Raw genomic sequence first — 24795 nt, 5'->3', positions numbered from 1 at the left:
CTGTCATGTAATTGCTAATGCAGCATCTTAGGATATCACATCTCATGATAATAACTCCAAGAGAGCATCTGACTTGGAACTGAGAAGACTGGCAAATCTTTTTATCACATAGTCTGTTAGAAGATAACCTCTTTGTTAAAGATAATGAGCCCGAATGACTCCTGTAGAGAGGGAAGTGGGAAGTCACAAGCATTCTCCCATGTGCCTTTCCTGTGAACCTCGGGGGGCTTTCTGGATATTTGAAAAGGGGAGGAGCAGTGAAGGAATTCAGCTAGAAATGAGGTTGGGGCGAAAAGGAAACCATTCAAGCTGCTCTAGTTCAGGCTGTGAGAGGGCCTGTGCCTTCTTCTCACTTCCCTGACTTCAGGGTATGAAACAAAATGCAGAAGTTAAACTTGGGCCACTAAATGGTCACATGAATGTATACCAGCAAGTTCCCTACAAACCACAGACTCTTAGGTATTCTTAGCTGAAAGGTAAGCGGCTCTCGGAAATCCAGTGAGAGTGGGTTGGTTCCAAGAACCTGGAGTCTCGTGTGCCTTCCGTTCTGGAGAACTCCAAGGCGCTCACAGCATCCACGTGGAGTCATTTTGCAATAGTACTACTCCCGGGTTACAGACTAAATACAGTTGATACTGAAAAGCACAGGGTATTTGGTAGTCCCAGAGGAAAACGGGGCGCAGCAGGTGGAATGTGCACGCAGCGTGAACTTATCAGGCTGCTCGTTGAGACTGGGTGGCAGCCTTGGGTGGCTCCAGCGAGGACGGCACTGTTTTCTGTGGACACGTTAGACAGAAGTGAGGAGCAGCTTCTGGGGAGGTGGAAGCAAACAGTTTGCTCAACTCCCTCCTTAGTGAGGGGTTGAAATGCAGGAGGCCCACAGAAAGCTCTTTAAGCTTTTAGAATTCAGCATATTATAAGGTCAGAATCACAATCAGGAAGACAGAACAAACTTCTCCACATCATATATCTTTGGTAGATTAAGAGCAACTGGTGAAATAAAAACAAGTCTCCTTTGAATTAAGTATTTCATCTTTTTATTTCAAAACAAGAAAGGATACCAAGAAGCAGAATAGAGAAGCAGTTAAAACCAGCAAAGCTGCAAAGTAGGAGAGAAAGTAGAGAGAGAAATGGATCCGATTTCAACAATATGGTTGCTTAATGCGAACACAGGGCTCTGATGCGGCAGACTGAGGTCACTTTAAGTCCAAGGACTTTCAGCAGGCTCGCTGATCCATCAGTGACAGGGCCATGCCCCTTTTCTGCTGAACTTAACTTTACACATTGTAGACACATGTCATGCACATACAGGTTACATTTTATGGTTACATGAAATTGCATGCAATTCACACAGAGAATCATTTTGAAGGCACTGTATTGCGCAGCGGGAGCTGCTACTTTCTGGCAAGTCCTTCCTAAGCTGTCTTGCAAGTGGTCTTCCTTTTTATCTATTTATATTTGAAACTTTGGTGCAAAACCCAGGTGCTGCCTAATCCCACCACCCTGCCAACTATTTTGGTTTGGTGTCTCACCCTCTCTTCCACTTCCCCTTCTTAAAGGTAGATGCCAAGCTTGGAAGGTAATGTTTCCTAACAAGAAGATCCCCTTTCATTTGGGTTTACAAATGGTTTGAGTCAAGCAGCAATTTGCAGTCTGTTGCTTTGAAACAAGTTGCTACCAGATTCCTTTACTCCAGAAATTCAGCAAGGCCAGTAACTCAGAAATTCCATGAGATAAGATATATGAGGTTCTGTATGCACATTATATCGTTGCTAATTCTTATTAAAATATGGACTTGGATATGTTTAAGTCAACCTTAACTTTTAAAACATTACTTCAGTCCATACTACCCTAAGAGGCTCACTCAGATTTTAAAGCCCTACATTCATGGGCTGCTTGTGGTCACATCTTTAGCAAAAAAAAATAACTCTGCATCATCTTTTAAGGACATAAATGCACATTTCTAGTTTTAAATTTATGTAGCAAAGCAAGGTAACATGGGGGACTAACCCATTTGGACCATAAGAAATTCACCTTGAAATTTTACCAACTGGGCTTTTCTACTGGATGCCGCTGGCCTAGCAACCTGGTAGGTCTGAAAAGGAAAATGTATTTAACATTCTAAATCTCATAATGGAAACAGTGTATATTGTCCTCCAACCAGAAAGGTTCATCGCCCACTCCCCAACTTCTCAAAAACAAGACAAAAAGCAACAAAAAAAGCTTTCCAGTCATTCACTCATATGCTCAAGCCAAACTCCCTAGGGCCAGCAGAAAGCACAATGGAACTGGTTTTGGCTCAGGTCAAGTAAAAGGTTTTGGAAATGCCTCTGAGAGGAGAGGCAAACAGGAAACTTTGAACTAGATCTTACCTGGGTCGACCTCTGCCTGCTGTTCTGCTCGGCCCCAACGCAGACGCTAACCCTCAGGCACCCACTCCCTCCCCAGCTGCAGACCAGGGACCCGCAGTGTGGCTATACTTACAGACTGCAGGGACGCGTCCTCATTCAGTCTTATCAAGCAAACCAAAAAAAGAACTTCTATGAAAATGTGTAAATACTGTAATTGAGTCCTGAAATATTCTGCATCAACTACAGATGTCTCAAGATAGAATCTTCTTCCTAGCTCATTCACTTGTTAGAAACACTTCACTTTCCCAAAAAAGAAAAAAGAAAACACACATAATGAGAAGCGTGTCTTACTGCTAACAAATGTGACTTCCAAAACACATACATGCCCGCCAAGAACAGAAGGCAAAGAACGTCTGCAAAACAGGACTCATCCTAAGCCCAGACCTTCCCATGCAGCCTCTGACTTCGTGCCAATTATCTTTTCCTTAAGGTCAAGCAAGCACCAAGAGCAACATTCACTCAGATGGTGCGAGTCACCTGGTCTGGCAAGAAATCGCTGTCTTTTGGATTAAAACAAGGAACTGGGAAGGGATGACAGCTTGTACACGTGTATATAGTAAGAAGGGCAGAGACAGGAGGGCATTATTGCTCCTATTCCTCCCAAGATGGCAGAGATAGAAAGAACCACAGCACAGCAGGCTGAGGGGACATGAGAACTGCTTTTCTTCCCCAGGCAATAAAGAAGGGCTGCTTCCCTCCATCCAGCTCTGCAGAGTGTTTGCTTAAAAACAGCTCCTGGACCAGGAAGAGTCAAAAGGACTTTGACACTAACACATTGTAACGGGAGCATGGGTCCCAGGTCTCACGTGATCCCACCATGTTATTACAATTGGTCTGTCGGGATGGCAGGAGGCGTGTGTGTCCAGGTGGAGGGCCATGGATAGGACAATGCAGACACGCAGACACTAGGGACTCGCTCTGTGAAAGCTCACGAAGGAGCAGAGAGGACACTGGAGCAGCAGCGCAACACAGCACCAAGATGGCACACGGCACCACTAACCTCAAAATTGTCATTTCATCAGTATTTCCTTATTATTCACACCCAGGCTGCATGTTTTTCAGTGAATAGGGTCTAAGATTTTGAAACAATTAAAAGCTGCACTTACGATGAGAGAGCAAAACTCAGGCCCTCTTCTCCTTCTCTTGGATCCAGAATGAAGAGATAAAGCAGACCAGTGGCTGCAGAGTACACACTGGATGATGAAACGCAGAGCTGGTGTTAGAGGCAGGAGCAACCTCAGGGACCCCCGCCCGGGGAGGATGCCTCACAGTTGGACAACTGGTGAAGCCTAAGATGGCTGGAGCCCAGCCCAACGGCTGGTCCACTTCCCACAAAGGGAGGAATGTGACAGCAAAGCAGGAGGAGGAACACAAAGTGTCCAGTCCAAGAAAGGGGTGAAGAAGTGGATTAAATAAGAATCTTTTAACAATGTTTACTTTCAGAAACAAGTCTACTTTGTCCCCCCGAATTCAATGGTAGCAACTGAAATCTATCATGAGGTATCTGTGGTAAACCAAATTGTAAATTCCTAGCTCACCTGAAACTCCCATCCCTTTGGTAATAGTAAGTAGAAAGAAAATGAAGCCAGACTTTTAATGTGCCTTTCTTCTGAATATCTAAACCCTCCCAATACTTTTCTCAGGGGGAAATGATTCTCCCAGGAAATTTTAGTGACAAAGTCAAGTGCCTACCACTTTCAAGGTACAGTACTGAGGTCTACGTAACATTCATCACACCCGGCTTCCACTTGCCTAACCACCAGCACTGGGTGGCAGTCAGACGGGGCTGTGATTACAATGCTAAGTTAGTCTACCATCAAGAATGGACCAACCTCAGACTTGAAAGTTCCAGCATCTAGGGAAATCCTAAGATATTTAAAACACCTAATGCCATGGCAGGCAGAACAAACCAAGTTCAACTTGGTTAATGACAATAAAAATCCTAAATTGTTATTTCTCAACTAAAATTTAAATGAAGCATATTGAAAAAACATCTCTTAAAATGCCTTTAATCTTTAAAAAATGGACTCAGACTAAGGCTCCATAGATGTGACTAAGGGCATGAAACATTAGAAATTTTAAGAACCACATCTTTAAAATCCTTCTGTGGCACATTTCTTTTGTATGGTTAAAACAGTTTATATTTTAAGTGTAAGCCAAGAACTATTTTCTGTTCCTAGATTTGAATGGAAACTTTGGGACTTGATGGAGAATTTAATATCCCTCAATGTAAACAACTATCAATGTAAATTTATTCAGTGTGAATTTTCCAAGTGCCATTTTCTGCATAATCCAAAGGACCAACTGCACACTATTTAAAAATACATACATATTCTAAGTCTTCTTGGAGGAATAACCATTTACTGAAGTTAAATCAAACTCACGGTAAACTAAGGCTGTCATTTGTATACAGATTTTCTATTTATGGAATAAGTGCAAACTTAAGTCCTCTGATGAAATATTTAAGCTTTTAAAGTAATTTTTATTAAAATGGAAGGCTGTATTTTCTCAGAACACAGCTGAGAAAAGGTTGAATTTAGTGACCAGTTCACTGGCATATTTGGGTTGTCCAACTGCTAGGAGTTATATGCCTTTTAAAAGTGACGTAAAAGGAGCACTTTTCAGATGGTACGTTTACTCCCCTGACCCTCATTGCCTCCCGAGGCCCTGATTTCCCCCCTCTACCCAGGAATCCTATGGTCCTATACCAGAAGCTTCCAGAGGCTGTTCTCTGCTCAATTTCTAAGTATTCAACATGCTTCAGAGAAGTGGGGTACAGCTCAGTGACTGTGATCTCTTGGCTCAAACACTTAACTGAGTTTCAGCTATACTTACTCCATACGTTAAATTAATCAGCAAGTATTTGAGGCCAACTCCATGCCTTAAATGATACTAACATTTCAGTTCACATTATGTGCAACAACATCTATAATAATTGAAAGAAGCCCTTTTTTTCTTTCTTGATCTTCACATGTATCGATTTCTTCAGACCTAACAAACATAACCAATAAACGTGGCAGTAATTCTTTTAACATCCTAAGTCATTACGACTAATCATTTATTTACCTTCTCACAGGCACTGTTACTTAAACAAAAACTATTTAGAGAGACACAGATAAATTTACATAGTTCATACATTAGGGACTTTCAAATACACCTCCTTACTGAAAGATTCAATTTGCCTCTTTGGTGACTTCACATTGGTATTCAACAAAGTATATCCAAGACCTCCATTTATGTTGGTGCTGAATATCCCTAACAATTCCTAAATTTACTGTAGTAATATTTTCCTTTCTTTTATAATCAATTTTAGACTTTTAAAAAATTTGAAGGCTTCACTTTCTCAGTATTATGAATACATAGAAAAAAAACCCTTGAGTCTCAAAAATTATCTAGAGACCACATAAAGGGAACAAACAGAAAATCTGCACTCCAGACCTCCAACAGCACTTGGCTTTATATAAATGTCCTTTCTTGAGCGGTTACCAACTTTAGCTACTTAGTCAAATGTGCTTATATTCAAGAGAAAACTACTCTTAAGAGTAAATGGTCTTGACTGTGTCTTCATGTAGCCAAAGGGACCTGGGACAATTCTATTCCCCCAGATTGACAAGTTTCCTTATACGTACTTCAGAAGCATCTAAATCTAAATATTAAATGGCTTTCCAGTGAAAAGTCAGAGGTATCAAACATCAGTAATTTCAATAAGCTCTTAGCTTTGAGGAGATACACAGATAGGAATTCATCCTTCTATTAAAAGCAAAAATGATACTACCAGGAACAGGTTTGGAGTTTTAATGTGAATGCTGGAGTAAATGTCTTTAGGAGAGTAGATTATGTAATAGCTTCATAAAGGAATTAGGAGCTCCTAGACGGTTCTTTCATACAGTATGCTTTACGTGGTGTCATTTTTATGCTTATAATCCACAGAATTTACAGGGTAATAGGGTTATAAAGCTATGATGGCTACAGAAAGAAATGACAGAGATCCTGTAGCATACCTTTGTAAACTGTGCTTCAAAGGGTAACATATGACTTAGAATTTAAAGGCCAATTCTTCACAATGGCACTGAAAGTATATACAAACGCAGGACACAAAGTTGTAGCTAGGCAAATTTTAGAGGTTACCATTTGTTAATTCATTTCTGAATGGGAAGAGACTTTTAGTTTGTAGACAAACATTCTGATTTATGCATGAAGGGAAGCAGGATCCTGAGATGGGACAGAGAGAACAAATCAGCTGATATGTCTACACCCGTGGACTGGGTAATGAACAGCTGCAAATGTAAGTGAATGGTGGGAACACCGGGTCCACGAGAAGTGGACAGGATGAGGGAGGGGAGAGTCGGGGTCTGGTAGAAGAAAAAAGAGAGTGTTGTACTTCTAATAAAGATGTTAGACTTCTAAAAAGAAACTCAAAATTAATACCTCATAAGAGTCAGATAAAAAGTACTGCTGCTTATATGTAGTTATCAAGAAATCAGCATACTGTATAAACAAACACTATCCATACGGAATTCACTATATCTAAAATTCAGCACTTGATTAGGCCTTTTACCAGACAATGTCCTTTACGCTGCAAACTACATAAAGGAAAATTTTAACTGCATAAATGAGTTTAAGTATCTACGTTGTAGAACAAGATGGAGTGAATTCAAACATTTATCATTCTCTTGACTGTAAGACACTGTACCAAGCTGGGCTGAGAGAAAATAAAAACAAGTAGGAAACACCCAACACTTATTTCAAGCAAAAAGTAGATACATTATCACATATTCCCTTTGTATACATTACTGAGTATTTATGACTTATGGAACCTTTAAAGAATAGCGTTGTGATACGTAAACTTTAAATAGTGAAGTCATGGACTTTAAGAAGTGTTTTTCACATTCAATACAACTTATTTTAGAACCAACAGACTATGTCAGAAGATTATCTAAGTGTCACAAACAAGCAACATGTATATACTGCAATTTTATTTCAATCGCACAAACGAAGTTAGCGTGTAGGAAATTTAAATGAAACAGTATGGTAAAAATAGCAGAGAACCAAAATATCTAAAAAGAAGTACACCTAAAGCATGAGAATTCAACATTCATTAGTGTTTCATCTTCAGTTCTGATTGACACTTGATGCTTGCAAATTTTGAAACAAACTTTGAGATCATGATGACTATTCTGAAGAGATTTCAGCACCAGCACTAAGATTTGTACATTCAGTTGGTTTGCAATTGACTTGTTAGCCATTTACATAGTGTATAGTACAGATTTGTCACAGGTCAGATCACAGTGTTGAAGGAAAGAAGTACCTTCCTGTAATTAGAAAGGATCTCCTAAACTGCACTCAGCTTAAGACATCCGATGTACAAGAGCACGAAAACCATCATAATAACGTGGTTCCAAGGAACACAGTTTTGATAAGGAAAATAACTTAAGCTTCTGTTTCCCATTTTAATTACTGAAATCTCTAACAATGACAAAACTGTCACACATGGCAGTAAATGTATAGTAATTCAATCAAACTTCCTGGAAAGAATACACTTAGCAATTTGGGATAATGCAGAATGATGGGAAATATAACATGGTTCAACACTGGTTCTTTTTGTCATTTTACAGACATCATGTTAATATTAGACCAAGGCACAAAACGTTTAGTGCATAAACCAGCTTCTTTTTAAGATCTAGCATTTTTATCGTAGTCTTTTACTTACTTTGGACCACTTGTACCCAGTATTCTACCCTACTATAGACTGTTTAACTTAGTCAACAAAGTGAAAAGTGATTTCTGACTAGTTTTATGGGGGACATAAACGTTTATATCAAAGTGTTTGCATAACCAAAAGTACAATAATAAAGATGAAAATGCCTCCTATTTCTTTTAGAAAATAGTACTTTACAAGCTTGTTGCATCCTTAATGCCTTTACTATTGCATGACAATGAATAGTTGATAGAAAAAAGAACTATATACTTGACTTACAGCTCATCCATCACAGATTAATCTAAAAATGAAGTTTCTACAGAAACAGGAACTATTTTAACAAGGAAAAAAAAAAGTCCCTCATTCAAACCTCTTTGAAGTGGTAATGGCTGCAGACTTGCAGCATTTAGAAAACTATGCTATCAACAAGCTCTGTCTTATGAACTGACTAAGAAATCTAGAAAGCAGATGAAAATGGATTATTTCTTCAAAATTTTAGTAAAACTTCTGATAATCAAAGATTTCAAAGCAAATATGGCACATAACAACTCAAGCATAAATCAAGATGGAGAGTCTGGAGAATTTTTGATTTCCTAAATTTTCAAAAAATTCTATCATTGCAACATATAGGATTTCTCCCCTATTTTAATCTCAACGTGTTTCAAAGAAAAAGGAGCGGATTACATACACACAAACACACACGCGCACACACGTGAACATACACACACACGGTGGTAAGTAGAGTGTCTAATGCCTTCTTCCCACCACCTAAGTCTCACTTTACTTATTAAAAGAAAATTATGCAGGACCCCTTGTTGTTTTCCCTTCACTCAATGGTTTCTGTGACCTTAACTGCTGCCATCATTGTTACCTTCCAGGAGCCCAACATAACAAAATTCAAAAGCGGCTTCGTGGTCAGGAACGTGTGCCTGCACACCTGTCGAACTGCAGGGCACCCAGGCAATAGTAACTGCCAGATTCAGGGATCGACCTTGTGAGTTCCACAGTAAGATGTAATTCATGTGAAGCTCAGAATCATGTTTCAGACCATTGAAGTTACGGAAGTTAAAATACAAATAGCTGAAGACATGATGTAAAAGATTAAGTACTTGGTTCTGTTAACATACTTACCAATGAAAGTCACAAAATATTCCTCATTATTAGTCATGCAGATAATTGAGAAAAAAGATAGTGCAGAAATTAACTTTAAATAAAAAATTATTCCTTCCCTTCCTCCCACTCCCCTACACTCTACAAAATGTTTTCCCTGGGACTAGGCCTCGAAAAGGCCACTACGTATTAGTCTGACATGCATTACTGCCTGCAATTAAAAAAGCTAATTTTGTGGTGATTGTAATTACATTATAAAAATGTCCACATGCATAAATCTAAAAAAGGTTGAAAACCTACAGTAAATCTACAATATACTGTTTTACATTTGACCACTGGTTTGTGTTATGTAGGAGTTATAGATTTGGTAAAGCATTGTAACAATTTAGGAAGGCATCTAAATCTTTAAATTCTGGACGAATTTTATGTTTGAATCTACAAAATTGCATGAAGGCTACCTCGAGAGACTTCCTATCATTCTCAAATTCCTCAAGCTGGACAAATTATTTTTAGGACACTTTCTTATAAATATCACCCTCTGAAAGCACATACAATTCCATTTGTTCCACATTTTAAAATCTTAACTTACATAGGGCTGATCGCGATTATTCATGGAATATCAAATATGATAGGAAGACAAACCTGAGAGAAACATTTACAATACAATAGTGTAACTTGCTAAATTCTTCATCAGCATTCTCTGAAAAAAACTTCTTAAGCCTTTCTCCTCTTTATTTTAGCAATGGATTGCGGAAAATGTGCCATTTAATCTTGACATGAAAATATTTCAATGCACGGTGATCCTGCCTGACGGGTTTAGCATTTTCTGCATAACTGTTCCAGGAACTCTTTTACGACTCTTCCATCCTGTTGTAAAGGTCAGAAAAAAGCAGCAAACTGGGAGGGAAATAGCTTATCGCCAGAGTAGTAATGTCTGAAGGCTTTCAAAGTATGTTGAGTTTTCCCTCCTTCCGACTGTTTGTCTCCATTTTCTTCTTACAGCTCACAAAATGTAGGGGTTTTGTTGTTAACAGTTGTTCTTTGCAGGTTTTTTTTTTTCCTTTCTCCAGATTAAAGTCCTATCTCTCCTTAGTTTGTTTCTCTATGCAGTATTTGACTTGCTCAGTTCCTGCCTGATTGCTGGGTAGGAAAAGGAGAAGTAATGAAAGTAAATATAATGATAAGGTAAAATACGGGCGACTCATTCTTAAGAAATCTTAATGACTGCAGTCAAATGCACAGTAATAAAAAGATAAACTGAACTTGCATCTTTCATTGCACAGATCTTTGCTTTCTTATTTTTACAAAGATCACACTTATTTCCATATATTTATATATTCTATTTTGTACACAAAATGAAACACTGATTCTGTAGGCTCAAAATAAGAGGGCAGTGGAATGGGATGGATGAGGAGAGGTGACCTAGAGAAAGACTTATTTACCTAGTCTTCCATCTACTACTACTCAACAGCTGGAAGTTAGAAATCTCGTTTACCCCTATTTTCACAAATAATTTCCATTATATGAAGGAGAGAGCACTCCTCCCTGATATCCTAAGCAAAGTAAGAGGCAGGATAATATGGAAAAGTAATTGTTTTATGCCTTCAAGTGATAAACTGGGTATTTCTTTATTTGCATTTTCTTAAAAAGTTATTTTTAAACATTAATAAGGGTAGCACATCCGTTTAGACACTCACCATCAATGAGCTCTTCTTTTAGCTTTGTTAATTCTTTTCTCATTTCATCTAAAATGTCCTAAAATGTTAAAGAAAAACATCAGAAATACAGGAAAAAAATTATTGCTAAAAGATACTTGCTCATATAAAATTTTAAGAATATATGAAATATTACATTTTTTTGTTTGTTTCCAGAGTCACAATTCATGTCTTAGAAGATTAACCTTGGTAAATTTTAATAGTCTTCTCGTCCCAATCTTCTCTTATTCTAGACTAGCAAAATATGAAACAGAATGCTTTCTAAACTAAAATAATTATTTGCTCACCCAGTGAAAGGTATGATTCAGATAACTTCTAGAAAACATAAAAGCTGGGCTTTTAATCTAGTCTTCTGGGAGCTAAGAGGTAATACATACAGAAGTTCCAAGGAAGAAGACAAGTAAACTGAACAATCAGCTCTTGGCAAATCTGTCATCTAGTCTGAAGTATGGGGACTCCTTACATAGCTGCCAAACTAAGTTTCAAGGAAACTAGGATTCCCCTGGAGGGCCTCAGGGGCTGCCCTAATAGGTGGGAGAGGAGGAGGAGGATAGGACCCTGCTGGACATGCACAGGACAAGATGCCAGGCACCAGCCGTATGTAGCCACTGAGCACTTGAAACGTGGCTAGTCTGAAGTGGGATGCACTGTAAATGCAAAACATACATCGGATTTCAAAGATTTAGCATGAAGAAAATAATGTATAATAACTCATTAGTAATTTTAAAATATTGATTTACATACTGAAATATTATTTTGACTATATATTAGGTTAAACAAAATATATTAAAATGAATTCCACCTGTTTCTCTGCATTTAATGAAGCTACTGGAAAATTTAAAGTACTGTGTGGCCCACACTATATTTCTATTTAATAGTGACACTCTGGCCCCTCATTCCTCCATGAAAACCACACCACCTTTATATGTATGTATTTTGCAATATTTCCCTTTATAAAGTTCAATTTGAAATAATGGATACCTCCCAGTTAAAAAAAAGATGAAGTGTGTAATATGAAAGCAAAAGGGCTAACAAGGTGATACAGTTTTAATGGGTGAAAACCCACGATCCTATGGAAGGATTAGTTTCAAATTATACAACTTAAATATTGCACATCTCAGGTAAAATTAAATCGCTGTTTATGGTTCATTTTTTAAAAAAGCTTTTTATGCTTAAAATCAGGTTGAAAACTATCAATTACTTTAATTCCTCCATTTGCCAATGGGGAAACTGAGGCACAGAAGTTATTATATGGACTAACAGATATCCTTATTCAAATTAATCATAAAATCAGTCCTAAACTCAAATCTGTTCTCTCTTCTAGCTCACTACTTCAGATAGCCAAGATTACTATATGTTAAATGTGTGCAAGTGCTCCAATTCAGAACATTTTTCAAGAAAAGAAATCCACATTTAACATGCAGGAAAGAAACTAGGGCTTGATTGTCAATGACCACATGCCTCCTTTTCAAATTACAAAACTCAATTTAACTTTTCGAACAGCTTTGCAGTATAAAAATTAGGTTGACCTCAAATTATTCTTTGTATCTGTCTCTTTAATTTCTATTTAACTTTTGTTCTGCACTCATATTACTGCAACATTATTGGTTCCTTTTTAAGCCCTACTCAAACTTTGCTAGCATTTTAAAAAATGAGTGATGGAATGGGGGAAATGAGTTCTGAACAAAGACTGCATTCTGATCCCGACTGCAGGACTGAGTAAATTTAACTTCTCTGAACCTCAGATGTGCACAATTTGAGTACAAACACTACGTTATATGACGGTGAGGATTAGGAGAAATGTCATGCTAATAACCCAAAAATGCATAGCACTGACGTTTACCAGACAGTCAATAAGTGTTTGTTATAGTGATCACTACAACTGGTATTTTCAGAGGCTATCCTGAAGTTCAGGGTAAGAAGACAAAAATTAAATTTTTCACTACAGGAGCATCTGGAGTTATTTTACTAAGATGTACTGTCTTCCATTTTGAATCTTTTTAAAATTACTTTTTAAAAAAATTATTCTACCTCTTCTAGAAATAAAATAGTTTAAAGCTCCACAGTCACCCATTAATCTTTCCACTTTTTCCTCTGGGTACGTAGGTATTAAACAGAATGCAAATGAATCTAAAATATGGATGATACTTTTTTAAAAAATAAAATTGGGATAACTGCTCATACTGTTAGGTTACCTGTCTATTTCACCTAATGTGGGCAAGTTCATTGTTAAATATTCTCATTGACAACTCCTTAATGGCTGCAGAACCCTCCTCCACACTATATATACATATACCTCCATGATATTCTCCTAGCATAAATTCTAGAAAGTGAAATTGCTGGATTCAAAGGTAAGACATTATTTTTAAGGCTTTTGTTTTCCCCAACTGCTTCCTAAAAGACAGAAGTATATGAGAGTGCTCATTTTCCTCCCATTCTTGCCAAAACCAGATTTACTGGATCCCATTTTGGCGAATGATAAATGAAAAGTGCAACCTCTCTTTAAAAAAAAAAACAACTGTACACCATGCACTGACATTTAAAGTTTATATTATACCATTAAACCACTGTCCCTCCCCCCCACCACTGCTGGAACTTTATGTGAATTTACTAACTAAAAATTGAGGATTTGAAAAAAATAATACAGTATGAATGCCACTGTTTAATTTGCATAAAAATAACCCTATATTCTTTTCAAATACATTCACAATCTGTCAAATATATTCACACGGGATTTTTTTTTTTAAAGAAACAAGTACAAATAAAGGGAAGCTGCTGCTGAACGCCCACCTGCTTCAGCCTGTCATAGTCCAGTCCCTCCGTCTGGACTCCATTGGCATTGGGCTGTGATGAGGGTGCAGATTTTGGTCTGTACAAATGAAATTTTCAAGACAGGTAAACAACACTTAGGATATTTAATGAGTTCATAATTAACTGCAAATTTACCAACCCAACACCAGATTTAAGTACATTTCTTAAAACACAGCGTGTTAAAAGTTAATTGTCCTAATAGTTGCAGAACTGATTAGAACAAAAACCAGAAAATATTTTTCACTTTTCTCAATATTTTCAGTTATTTGTAAAGGAATTAGGAACAGGTAATAAGATGACAAGGCTTCGCCAGGAAAGAGTAGAAGACAACAACACTCTTTAGGCATAGGGAGGTTAACCAGGTAACATGTGGCACGTTGATCAGGACAGACAGGAGACCAGCTGCAACATCTGAGCCCAAGTAACACGTCTTGTTTTCTCCTTCTTTGGAAACGGTATATTATCTACTAAATATCTGGCAAACCAACATAAGGGAAAATATAAAGACTCAAACATTTCACTCTAATATAAATCAATTTACAAACTCTTACGCCTTGGTTTGTGGGAGAAAAGACATTTTAGTGAGTGTGATTTCTTTGTATATGCTTTATTCCACTTCAAGCATCAAAATAAATAAGAATGTTGGAAAAATGATTATTAAATCAAAACTGTATTCATATCCAATTGGCTATGTGGCTATTTCCCAATGAAATTTTTATGGAGATGTTATCTGAATGGTGTTTTCAGCTAACTACTTCCATAGTTATTTTATTTTATTTTTTTTAAAAAAGGAAATGTCACACTGAAGCAGATTGCACTTTCAAAAGTTTAGCTTCTATTAAAAATTTTACACAAAGAAATAAGTTTTATGGATTAGGTATATTTTAAGCAAAAAACTCATTATCAAATAAATCAGTCATGGTTTCCTCTCCAACTCTGGCAATGAGAGAAAATCCTATGTGGAAAATGTAGAATTTTAATTGGGTACTCCTCTATTTTCAGGTTGAATATATAATAAGTGGCCACTCTTTAAGGGCCACAAATCAGTACAAGTCATATATTTCCAGCTTTGTCATTAGTCAAGCCATATATTTCCAACTTTGCAGAGTACCAATGTTAGAAATCTGAACCAAGACTCAATAGGTTTAATAAATTTTCAAACTTATTCTTATAAGGCATATTTTACTTCAAATCCATAGTCATTATTTGTTAAGATAAATACTGAGTTAATTTGCTTTAATATCAAACATATGACTGCTTAAAAGACTTTTGTGAAGCAAGTCAACCAATTTTATTAGGTATCTGCTGCTTATGTTTATATGAATAAGAAAGTTTCAGAAAAGCTATTCATTCAATAGGCGCTGGGCTAGGCCACGTTGGATAAGAAGATTCACATGACATATTTCCTTTCCTCTTGTGAGGATACGCCTTTTCACTCTCCTGAGGAGACTACTTAATTCCACAGTCAGTTAAGACTTATCGAGGTCCATAGTATGCAAGTCCCGGTGCTCTGTTGAGTCTGGTCTATACAGCATTCATAAAGGTCGACACACTGTGCATTTCATTCACCTACACTGTCTATTCCTGCTCTACAGAAGTAAATTATTACTTATTCTGCATTTCTTTCACGTCTCACATTTAACTGGTACAAATTAGCTAAATGTTGTCTCCTAACTTACATCATGAATACCCCTGAAATTCAAGTGAATAAGTATGGTCTGCTGCTGCTATGGCAGTATGCTATGAATATATCCATATTTACTAAACAGTGCAAAAAAATTATTGTTATAAATAAAAAAACTGTGGAAACATGCAATTTTAAAAAAATTTAATTCATGCTAACATGCAATCCATCACCACCACCACCACCGCCACCACCACCATCACCGTGGTAATTAACTAAAGGGGGGAACTTTTCATACTGAAGGAAAGAAGTAATCACCACTTTTTAAAAAAGTTTTATTAATAACATTATCCCAGGGGGCACTATGTATGAAAGCAGCAAGGTAGCTGAGAAGATTTGCAACAGAATCTCATTGTTAAATACTATTTTTCTACGTGCTAGCAAATTTCCTAAATAAGTCTTTTGGCCAAGACAATTAAACAACCTCAAAAAAAAAAAAAAGCAGGAAAAACTACTTCACTATTGTATTATAAACATTTTATGCAGATTTAACTGGCTGACAAAAGAAACTTACCAAATGTTTTAATCATCAATGGCATGAAAATAATTGTAGTTAATAACAATTTGGCCAAAAAGAGTCTGATTACAGAACTCCTTACTCACTGCCATAAACATGCCCTCCATATACTATTTAATTCATGCTCCCAGTAGATTTCATGTGTATTTTAAAAAATAGATGCATATACGATTATGGGTGTATCTGTTATTTCTAACATAAGGGTTTTCACAATAATTGATAATAAAATAGGGCAATTTCTCAGAGGTTTTTATTACTTTATAATGAGAGCATTGCCTCTATATACTTGCCTATTAAATTAGTGTATTGCAACTATTCAAGTCCCTATTCTGCTAAATTAGTTCTAAATATAGCTCAAACACTTGAGGATTTTAAAAAACTGACAATTTTTTTTAATTAAGAAAGAAACACATGCCTCATATCCTAAGTTTTTGTAATTAAAAAAAATGGTATAATAGGACTCATCTTAGAAAACAATCTGCTCAGGATGTTAGATGTTAGGTTATTAAAGATACTCAATTTACTTGCCAAGTATCTAGGAAACAGATTTCCTTCAAATAATAAATTATCCACAATTATGGCCATATTATCCTGTGTTCTAGCAAGAAACAGTACAGGATCTTCTATTCAACTTTTAAGAAGCCTTGTCTTATAATCATAAAGAGAATGGCCTTTTTAAAAGAAATTTTTGGGGGGAGGGAGAGGTAATTAGATTTATTTATTTATCTTTAATGGAGGGACGGGAGATTGAGCCCAGGACCTTGTGTATGCTAGGCACATGCTCTAACACTGAGCTATACACCCCTACTCCTGAGAATGGCCTTTAAAAGAAAACGCAAAAGCTACAAACAGCCTAGATATATGTGGCCTTGGAGTCCCATCCTAGTATTCCTGATGGTTATCATTTATATTTATCATAATCCAAACATAATTTATAAACTGATGGCAGGGAAATGAATATTATTAATTTTTCTAATTAAAATCTTAGAATTTTTTTAAAAAGTGCTTTAAATAAAGCTAAATATGAAAGATTCACTCTTCCTAAATCTCTCCTTGTGGTGATTACCAATCCATGTAGAAAAAGCTCAGCCCTATCCTGAACATGTTATTTAAAAGTCTCAAATCACAAAGTCACATCAGGATGATACCTGTGTAATGAATCATAGGACCTGTTGTCAAAAACAATCTGATTTTTCCTTGGAGAATCCCGTCTATGAAGGGGAAAAACCATTTAAAGGGGTATACAATAGAACTTTTAAAGAGAATTCTCATTGTTACTGTTTTATAGGTTTTTAGTTACAGCAAACAGAATAAAAATGAAAGGAGTCTGTTAACTTTAAAATAATTGTTTTTTCCAATTAGAAAAAGATATTTGGAGACTAAGTCTAGTTATGTAGGACACTGTTTACCTGACAATTACAGAGAATTAAAAAAAAAGTATTATGCAATGCCACCTTTTATAGACTTGCAGACAGAATAAAATCTACCTTCAAAGATTCAACAAGTATCAAAAACACATATAAGACATTTCTACTAGAGTGAAGATAAAACTACAGACTCAAATAAAAAGCACAATAAAAAGCACTGTAGCTCGTTAACTCTTTTCAGGAGGCATTGTAAAGACCTTTTTTCCATCCTGAATACAAGATCTGTAAGCTCTCAATAAAAACCACAAAAAGAATTCACAAACTTTCCAATGTTATGTTCCAGTCACGGTTTAGAGCATTTTTAACTACAACATTGTTGCTTTTACCCTACTATCTGGCATCTTATTAATACATACTGCATAACACAATCCCTCATGTATATTACAAGATACTGATCCATCTTATCACTAACATAATTTTGACATGGATTTTCAGAAGACAAACAAGTACTTTTACTATTGTGCAATGTTGAGGCACACTTAAATAAAAACAAAAAATGGCCAATATATTTGCTTTCAGAAGGAACAGGGTAAATAATGTAGAAAGAAAAGCAATACAGTTCTTAGTCTTTTAAACATATTTTAAAAATCTTTTATGGTTTAAAACTGCTTGCAGTGAAATTTTAAGACACACATTATCAGTGGTTGGATCAAATCTATCAAAAGGCATATGAGCGGTCAGGAAATAACTGGGCATGCTAATGTCTATTCTGGAAAAAGAGAGGAAAACTATCTACCAGAGTCAGAACACAATTACAATACACTACTAGATAATAAGAACCAATATTGATTAATCTATATAAAAATGTATTTTTAAACGGCGATGTTTAGAACATTTATTAAACTCCCTTATTAGAATTCTGAAAAATCTCTGAAAGAATATTCTTTCCTTCAAATAAGCCCAAGCACATCAAAGAACACATACATTCTGTCTGGAGAAGCCTTTCCATGTCCCTTGTAAGATATGACTTTTGCTTTGAATTTAAGTTGAGCTTCAGGCAAGCTCACTACGGAGTCCCTATCAGTGAGGTAGGGGTGAAGAGCAGTGGCAAAGAAGAGGAGGAATTCCTCCCCAACAGTGTGTAACTGCAAAGGGTAAACGGCACATCACGGTTCTATTCTGATATGTACTTGATAAATCAGGCTTTGTAATGTGTTACTAAAGAAAACCTGTAACAACTACTGGAGATGCGTTAGAAGGCCACATCAATTAGACATCTCAGAAACACAAATGTGCACATTTTCCTCCTCTATTGAAGAACCATGTTCACCAAAAGCAATTCCGGCATTTTCTTCTAAAATCACATATATTCATCTTTCAGTCACTTAGAAACTAAAAGCTTCTATACATTCAAAAAGGCCCAGTTTCTTTGTGGACCTTAAATAACTATGTCAACACCAAATCTCTTCTACCAGTAGAAAGAACCACGCAAAAAACAAACCCAAATTTAGATTGAAGCTAAGATACAACAGACTTGTGACAGTATGAGGTCTGTTCTTATATTTTTCTTTATTAGGCTTCTACAACTAGAGTCAAGTTTGCTTTTTATGAGGCAAAAATAAGGCAAATAGCTCAGAAAGAAAAGGCAAAAAAACTTCAAAATTTAGTCTCTAGATACATACTTTTCTTTCCTGGGAAAAGTATGAGTCCTTTAAACTGTCTCATAAGCCAAGAAAAAGTTTCATCTATGTTTAAGACCTATGATACAGAGTTAGTTATGACAGTAATGTGTGCCTAGCTAAGGAACACTGAGTCCGCTTGACAGTGCACACCCCAGCCACTTGAAGAAAAACACAAACTGACCAGGCTTGTTTCTGGGTATTATCTTTTCTAACTTGATTATAATTAGAAGTTTCAACTGAGAAAGAAAGAAATCTACTTTACAAATTCAAAATTTTAGGTTTTATTTTGCTCTCTCTCAAACATTGCAGCTTTTTCTCTTCAGCTGCTTTTCAGTTTAAAACATGTTTCTTTCAAAAATTACGTGTACAAAATGAAGGCTATCACTGAGACTAATTGGGAAATGTGAATATATTACATAATAATATTGTTCAAGATTATTTATCTTGAGAGAGATAATGGTGTTGTGATTATACAGGATAATGTCCTGCTTATTAAGAGAAATGCTAAAAGCCTAAAAAAGCTGAAGCAGCACATATTTGCAAATTGCCTTCCAACTGTTCAGAGGGAAAAAAGTGTGGATGTGTAGACAAACGTTCAAGCCAATGTTGGCAAAATGTTAATAACTAGTGAATCTAGGTGATGGGTAAATGGACATTTGTGATACTATTCTTTCAACTGTTCCACAGTTCTGAATTTTTCAAAATAAAGCAAATTGGGAGGAATAAGAATTATCTTAAAATTTCAGACAACCTAGATAATAATAACAAGCATAGGGTAGAATTTAGACAATTATTAGTAAAATATAGTGGGACTCAGTGTCATCCAACAGTCGTAGGATTACAGATGTTTCATTTGCTTCTTTGTACAATTTTTAGATCTACCATTCATTTTTTTTCTACAACAAAAATGCAGATGTTAATTTCTTTTTAGATACAAATGTAATATAAAACTTAGAAAAAAATGATACCTGGAAATAACAGGTGACTTGCTGCCATTCATTGTGTTTGTTCTTTCCCAAGGTTTTCTTGTCGGTTCTTTAAGAATAAAAGAATGTAAGTTATTAATATCTTATATGTTCCCAGAGTTATTATGAAACAAATAACAAAATAGTAAATACCACTATACATGTTTATGTAGTAAGACAGATAAATAAAAAATTTTAAATTTCAATTCTGAGCTTTAATTAAAATCTGTAAGGATTCTAATTTGTACAATTTCAGATGCCAAAATGTGAAGAAATTAATGAGCAAGTGTGAGTTTCCCTAGGAAGAATTTAGATTGCTAAATCTAAAATACTGTAATTCTATATACCAGATGGTAGGAAGTTTCTCTAATAAAGATAGAATAATAGGGGTAGGATAATTTTAATTAATTAGAATGAAATAGTGTAAATTATTTTAAATTAATAAGGATAGCTTAAATTTATTAGAATGGGACAGTACTATCTTAAGCTATTTTTAGTGCCAACAGCAAAACAAAAAGAATCTTTAACGTGTTCATGTACTTCAAGATTTAATCTAAATTCAAAGAGTCCTCTTGGAAAAAATTCAAACAACTCAAAATATATTTCAAAATCATCCTTCTACTGTACTTCCTTGATTCTCAATCAAATCTTGGGACTTCGCAGACAATTCCAGTTAAATAAAGATGAGTTTACTCTAAAGCTTTTAATCTACTCTGCTTTGAATTGTTTTTCTAACCTGGGTTGACTCACTGATGCCATCACTGGCCTCACAAGACGACTGGGTGAAATCCAGACAGGAATCCTGTCCTGGAAGAATGAACTTGGGCCACATGAAAATCAAGCCTAAGTAAAGTTACATGGAGTTGTAACTAAAAAACTTCCCTGAGTTCCAGTGTAGCCCCTCAACTGGCTCCTGGACATTCTTACTTAGGTAGCTGCCCTCTTTTCAAACTACACATATGCACAACTAAGCTTAAAGTTTCAAACTCAAACTCTGAAACATTGCTTTTGTTCTGGACTTCTGTTGCATTCAGTCATCTAGGTGTGAAACCTTAAAGTCATCATTCATCTTATTTTACTCGACGTCAATCAACCAGTCAATTAATCAATCGTTATTCCTTCTTCTGTATTCTGACAGCTAACATACTCTCTTGTTGACCACCACAGAGTGAGCCAGGGACATCAAATAATCAGATGAGAAGGTTCAGGATAGACAGAATCAGAAACACATCCAAGAGACATCGGGCAGAGTAGAGGAAAAAAAGGAAATCCTGAAGGACAAGTAGGCAGCCAGGGAGTGGTCTTTAGGACACTGTCATTAAAGAAGAGGCAGGCAGAGAGATGAAGAAATAATTCCAATGTGAAAAGATGTAGCAAGTGCTGCCACTTAACAGCTGACTGACATCCTTTCTCAATCAGCCAAATCAGAACTATCTTTTAATCTTAAAAGCACTCATCTGGTTTTGAGGATGGGCAGTTCAATTCACCTGTGCAGACCACGTGAGGCTGTGTTCTCTCTAATGGGGCTCCAGGTGGGTTTCAGGAGGAAGGACAGAGGCTGGGTTACCTTCACTGGGTCTTTGGAAACACACTGAATCCTTACTAGTTTCCCTATCTCGGCCATCCCTGATTTCTACGTCGCTCTGCTCACAACTGCCACTTTAATGTTCCTAAAACAGTTTCAGTTGCTTGTCAACTCAATTCTCGCAGGATAAAGTCTGAACTCCTGATATTTTCGTAAAAGGCTTTCAACATTCTGCTTCTAACTTGCTTTCCCAAGCCTTTCCCCCAATCTTCCTCAAAAAAACCCCCTCCACTCTAGTCAGGCAAGTCTACCTAACACTTTCTAGTCTCTCCTGGTTCATCTCCAACTCCCCAGCATTGCTCATGCTTCACTGACACAGCACCCCTTCCTCTACCTTCAGCCAAGCTAAACACTCCTCAAGGCATGGGAATAGGTCACCTCTCCCTACAAAGAGGACCCAGGTGGCTCCAAACTATACAATCTCCTCCCTCTTTAACATAGTATTTACTATGCAACATGTGACTGTAAAAGATTAACTTTTCACTTGTGTGTGTCTCATCTTTCCAGCTGAACCATGAGTTTCTTGTGTTTAGGGTGACTTTATCTCTCACTTCTTTTTTGGCCTGTCAAGTGTTTGACACATGCCAAGTTAAAACAAACAAACAAAAAAACCTAAATGAAAAGAAAAAAACAAAAAAAGAAGCCCCCAGCCCTGAATGAACCCTTAATTTTATAAAAATGGCACACACATACAAACATACGCACAAAAACACATGCAAAATCTATGCTTCAGTTTTCCATATTTTAAATAAGGAGATTACATCAGATAAGAAGTTCTTAAATTGGAGTCCACAGGTAACCTTCAGGGAATTTATGAACATTTTGAAATGATGACCAAATTTGTATAAAAATATGGTTTTCTCCCCTCCATGGGAGAGGGCTCAGAGCTCTCAATTCTAAAAAGTTCTGTGACCCTAAATTATAGTTGAGTTCTAAAATATCTATGGTTTTAATAACAGCATATATATTAATTTTGGTTTATCAAAGAAAGAGAAAGGTAAAATAGGTGGGTCACAAGCCAGGGAATTTTAAAGGAAGATAATGTAAACTGATCCGAGTCCTATTCAGAGGAAAAACAATTCAGTCACAATATCAATTACGATACAGAATCAGACTACTGAATAGTTACTATTCAATAATGAGAACGAGAGGTTATAGACGTTTCCATATAATGGTATTCCTATGGATCATTCTAGATACTTGTTCGTCAAAACCATCAAATTTATTTATGTCACTTCATTCCAAATTAGGTAAGGAAGTAAACAGATAATCCAGTGCTTACTCTTTAGTTAAATATGAAGAAATGTAACAATCTCATATTCTAAACATGGATACAGTTGTCATTAAGTACCTCCAATGATACGTATATTTTGTCAATATTCTAAGTAATATATTCTATTCCCAAGAGTTCTCAATGCCAGAAATTTCACTGAATTTAAGAACATTTCCCAAAGCTTTAAGGAGATTTTTTTTTTTAACCTTACAAATTAGAAGCTTTATTTCCTTGATGAATGGGAAATGACAATTCAATGTGAGAATGTCTTGAAATAGACTTCAGTGCCAGCTACACTTAATCCTTACCTTTAAGAATCAACTACTAAAAATACTTCTCTTTCATCTGGTAACATTTTCCCCATGTTTTAGAGAATAACTTCGAATCATTAACAATACACATAAATGTATAAAATTCATACATAAATGTATAAAAATCATGATTTCAGAGAAAGGGTCATCAGAAAAAAACTTTCGATTTTAACAGGTCTCCCAATATCAGAAAGAAATTAACAGCTGCCTCTGGGATCACAAAAGGCACAGACAGGAAACAGTGCTTTCAAGTGTGAACAAAGAACTACCAATTTAGTGACTAAGCAGTTAACCTGACCCAAACATGCGGAAATGGGGAATTTTTAACTGAGGAGCACTGATATTTAGAGAAACTTCAGAAAGATTAAAGTGTATCTCTTGAACTCACCAGGTGTACTTGTTGAAGAGGCCTTGGAAGTTACAGGCTCTGAATCTTCCTAAAGATACAGAAATACGTATTAATAATATCACATCTACTAGAAGCCTGTTGCATATATTTGGTGTTTTATACTTCCTGCCATTTCCCACTTTTCTCTTCATCAGTCTTTTCTCCCTTCTATTCTAGCTCAGACTTCGCTTTTAGCCTAGCACCCCCCTCCCTGCTCCCCACAGATCCTTTCCTCCTGTGTTCTCACTGAGAACCACACTAGCCCAAGTTACTGAGCCAGATGTAGCAGATTTGAGGAACGGTATCAAAAAAGGCCAAATGCAGCAGGAAAGCAATTACACTGTTTATTAAACATTAATATATAAAAGAGATAAAGCAGAGTTTGCCCTGCTGAACTGGAAAGTAGGGCACGAAGGTTACACTCTTAAAGGGCCCAGCTAATAACAACAGGGCTTCTAAGGGACACATTTTAAAACCATTGATTTGGTCTATCTAATTAGTTCATTTCAAATGCAAGGAAACTTAAGATTTTAGAAAACCTTGTAAAAGGTCATTCACTCATTCTATGATAGGCTTAGATACAGAATTAAACTCTACATGTTGGAATTTCAGTGTTTTCCCCCCAACTCCACACATTCAACCCATTTTAATAAGAATGCCATTAAAAATTTATAAGTAATGCTCAAACAGGCCACTTTTTAATCTCTGAAGAGTTAAAAATTAGCAATTTTTAGTTGAAATAAATTAAGTTGAAACTAATCTTTGACACAATTTCCCTAACGAGCTATGTGTGAACTTCACATTTTCAGGTATAGTAGACTATTTTTATTAACTTACATTTTTGTCTTCTTTTTGTTCTGTTTCTATTGTTGATCCCTTTTCAGCAATTCTTCTCCTAGAAATAAGGTAAATCAGATCAAAAAAAAAATTAGGTAACTCTTAGTTTAAAACTACTCCAAAAGGGAAGAACTGCATCTTTATAGTTAGCACAAAATTAACAAAATCCCCTCAATTCTGGACATGTCCACATAATTTCTCACTCACCTCCTGGCCAGCAGGGCACTCATTTCCTCCATTAAACCACTACCCCCTAAAGGAAGGGGTCCATTTCCACGACCCGTATCTGTTTTAGATGAGGCCGAATTCACACCAATGGTGTTCCCTCCGCCTGGGAATGAGGCATCCTCCATCTTAATGAGAATATACATACACAATAAACTCCGATGTGGGAAAATTCTATGCTTACTAATATACTACATTTGAAACAGAAGGATACAT

General features: G+C 36.2%; 1 protein-coding gene across 8 annotated transcripts in view; it reads right to left on the bottom strand.

Moving 5' to 3' along the window:
- Nucleotides 1-1020: 1020 nt before the first annotated feature.
- ENAH (ENAH actin regulator) overlaps nt 1021-24795 on the bottom strand; it is a 135200-nt gene continuing 111425 nt past the window's right edge. For 4 of the 8 annotated variants that reach the window (XM_064477262.1, XM_064477263.1, XM_064477266.1 and 1 more), the window contains 8 exons: nt 24562-24707; nt 24355-24412; nt 23518-23566; nt 19964-20030; nt 17095-17157; nt 13725-13803; nt 10917-10974; nt 1021-10359 (listed from right to left, as the gene is read on the bottom strand). In XM_064477262.1, coding sequence (XP_064333332.1) covers nt 10322-10359; nt 10917-10974; nt 13725-13803; nt 17095-17157; nt 19964-20030; nt 23518-23566; nt 24355-24412; nt 24562-24707 — 558 coding nt within the window. In that variant the 3' untranslated portion in view covers nt 1021-10321. The remainder of the gene's footprint in view (nt 10360-10916; nt 10975-13724; nt 13804-17094; nt 17158-19963; nt 20031-23517; nt 23567-24354; nt 24413-24561; nt 24708-24795) is intronic. The other 4 variants (XM_064477264.1, XM_064477265.1, XM_064477267.1 and 1 more) reach the window with 1 other exon arrangement.

Source organism: Camelus dromedarius, chromosome 21 (genome assembly GCF_036321535.1).
Source record: "Camelus dromedarius isolate mCamDro1 chromosome 21, mCamDro1.pat, whole genome shotgun sequence".
Taxonomy (NCBI): domain Eukaryota; kingdom Metazoa; phylum Chordata; class Mammalia; order Artiodactyla; family Camelidae; genus Camelus; species Camelus dromedarius.
This window is presented reverse-complemented; position numbering and strand designations above follow the sequence as displayed.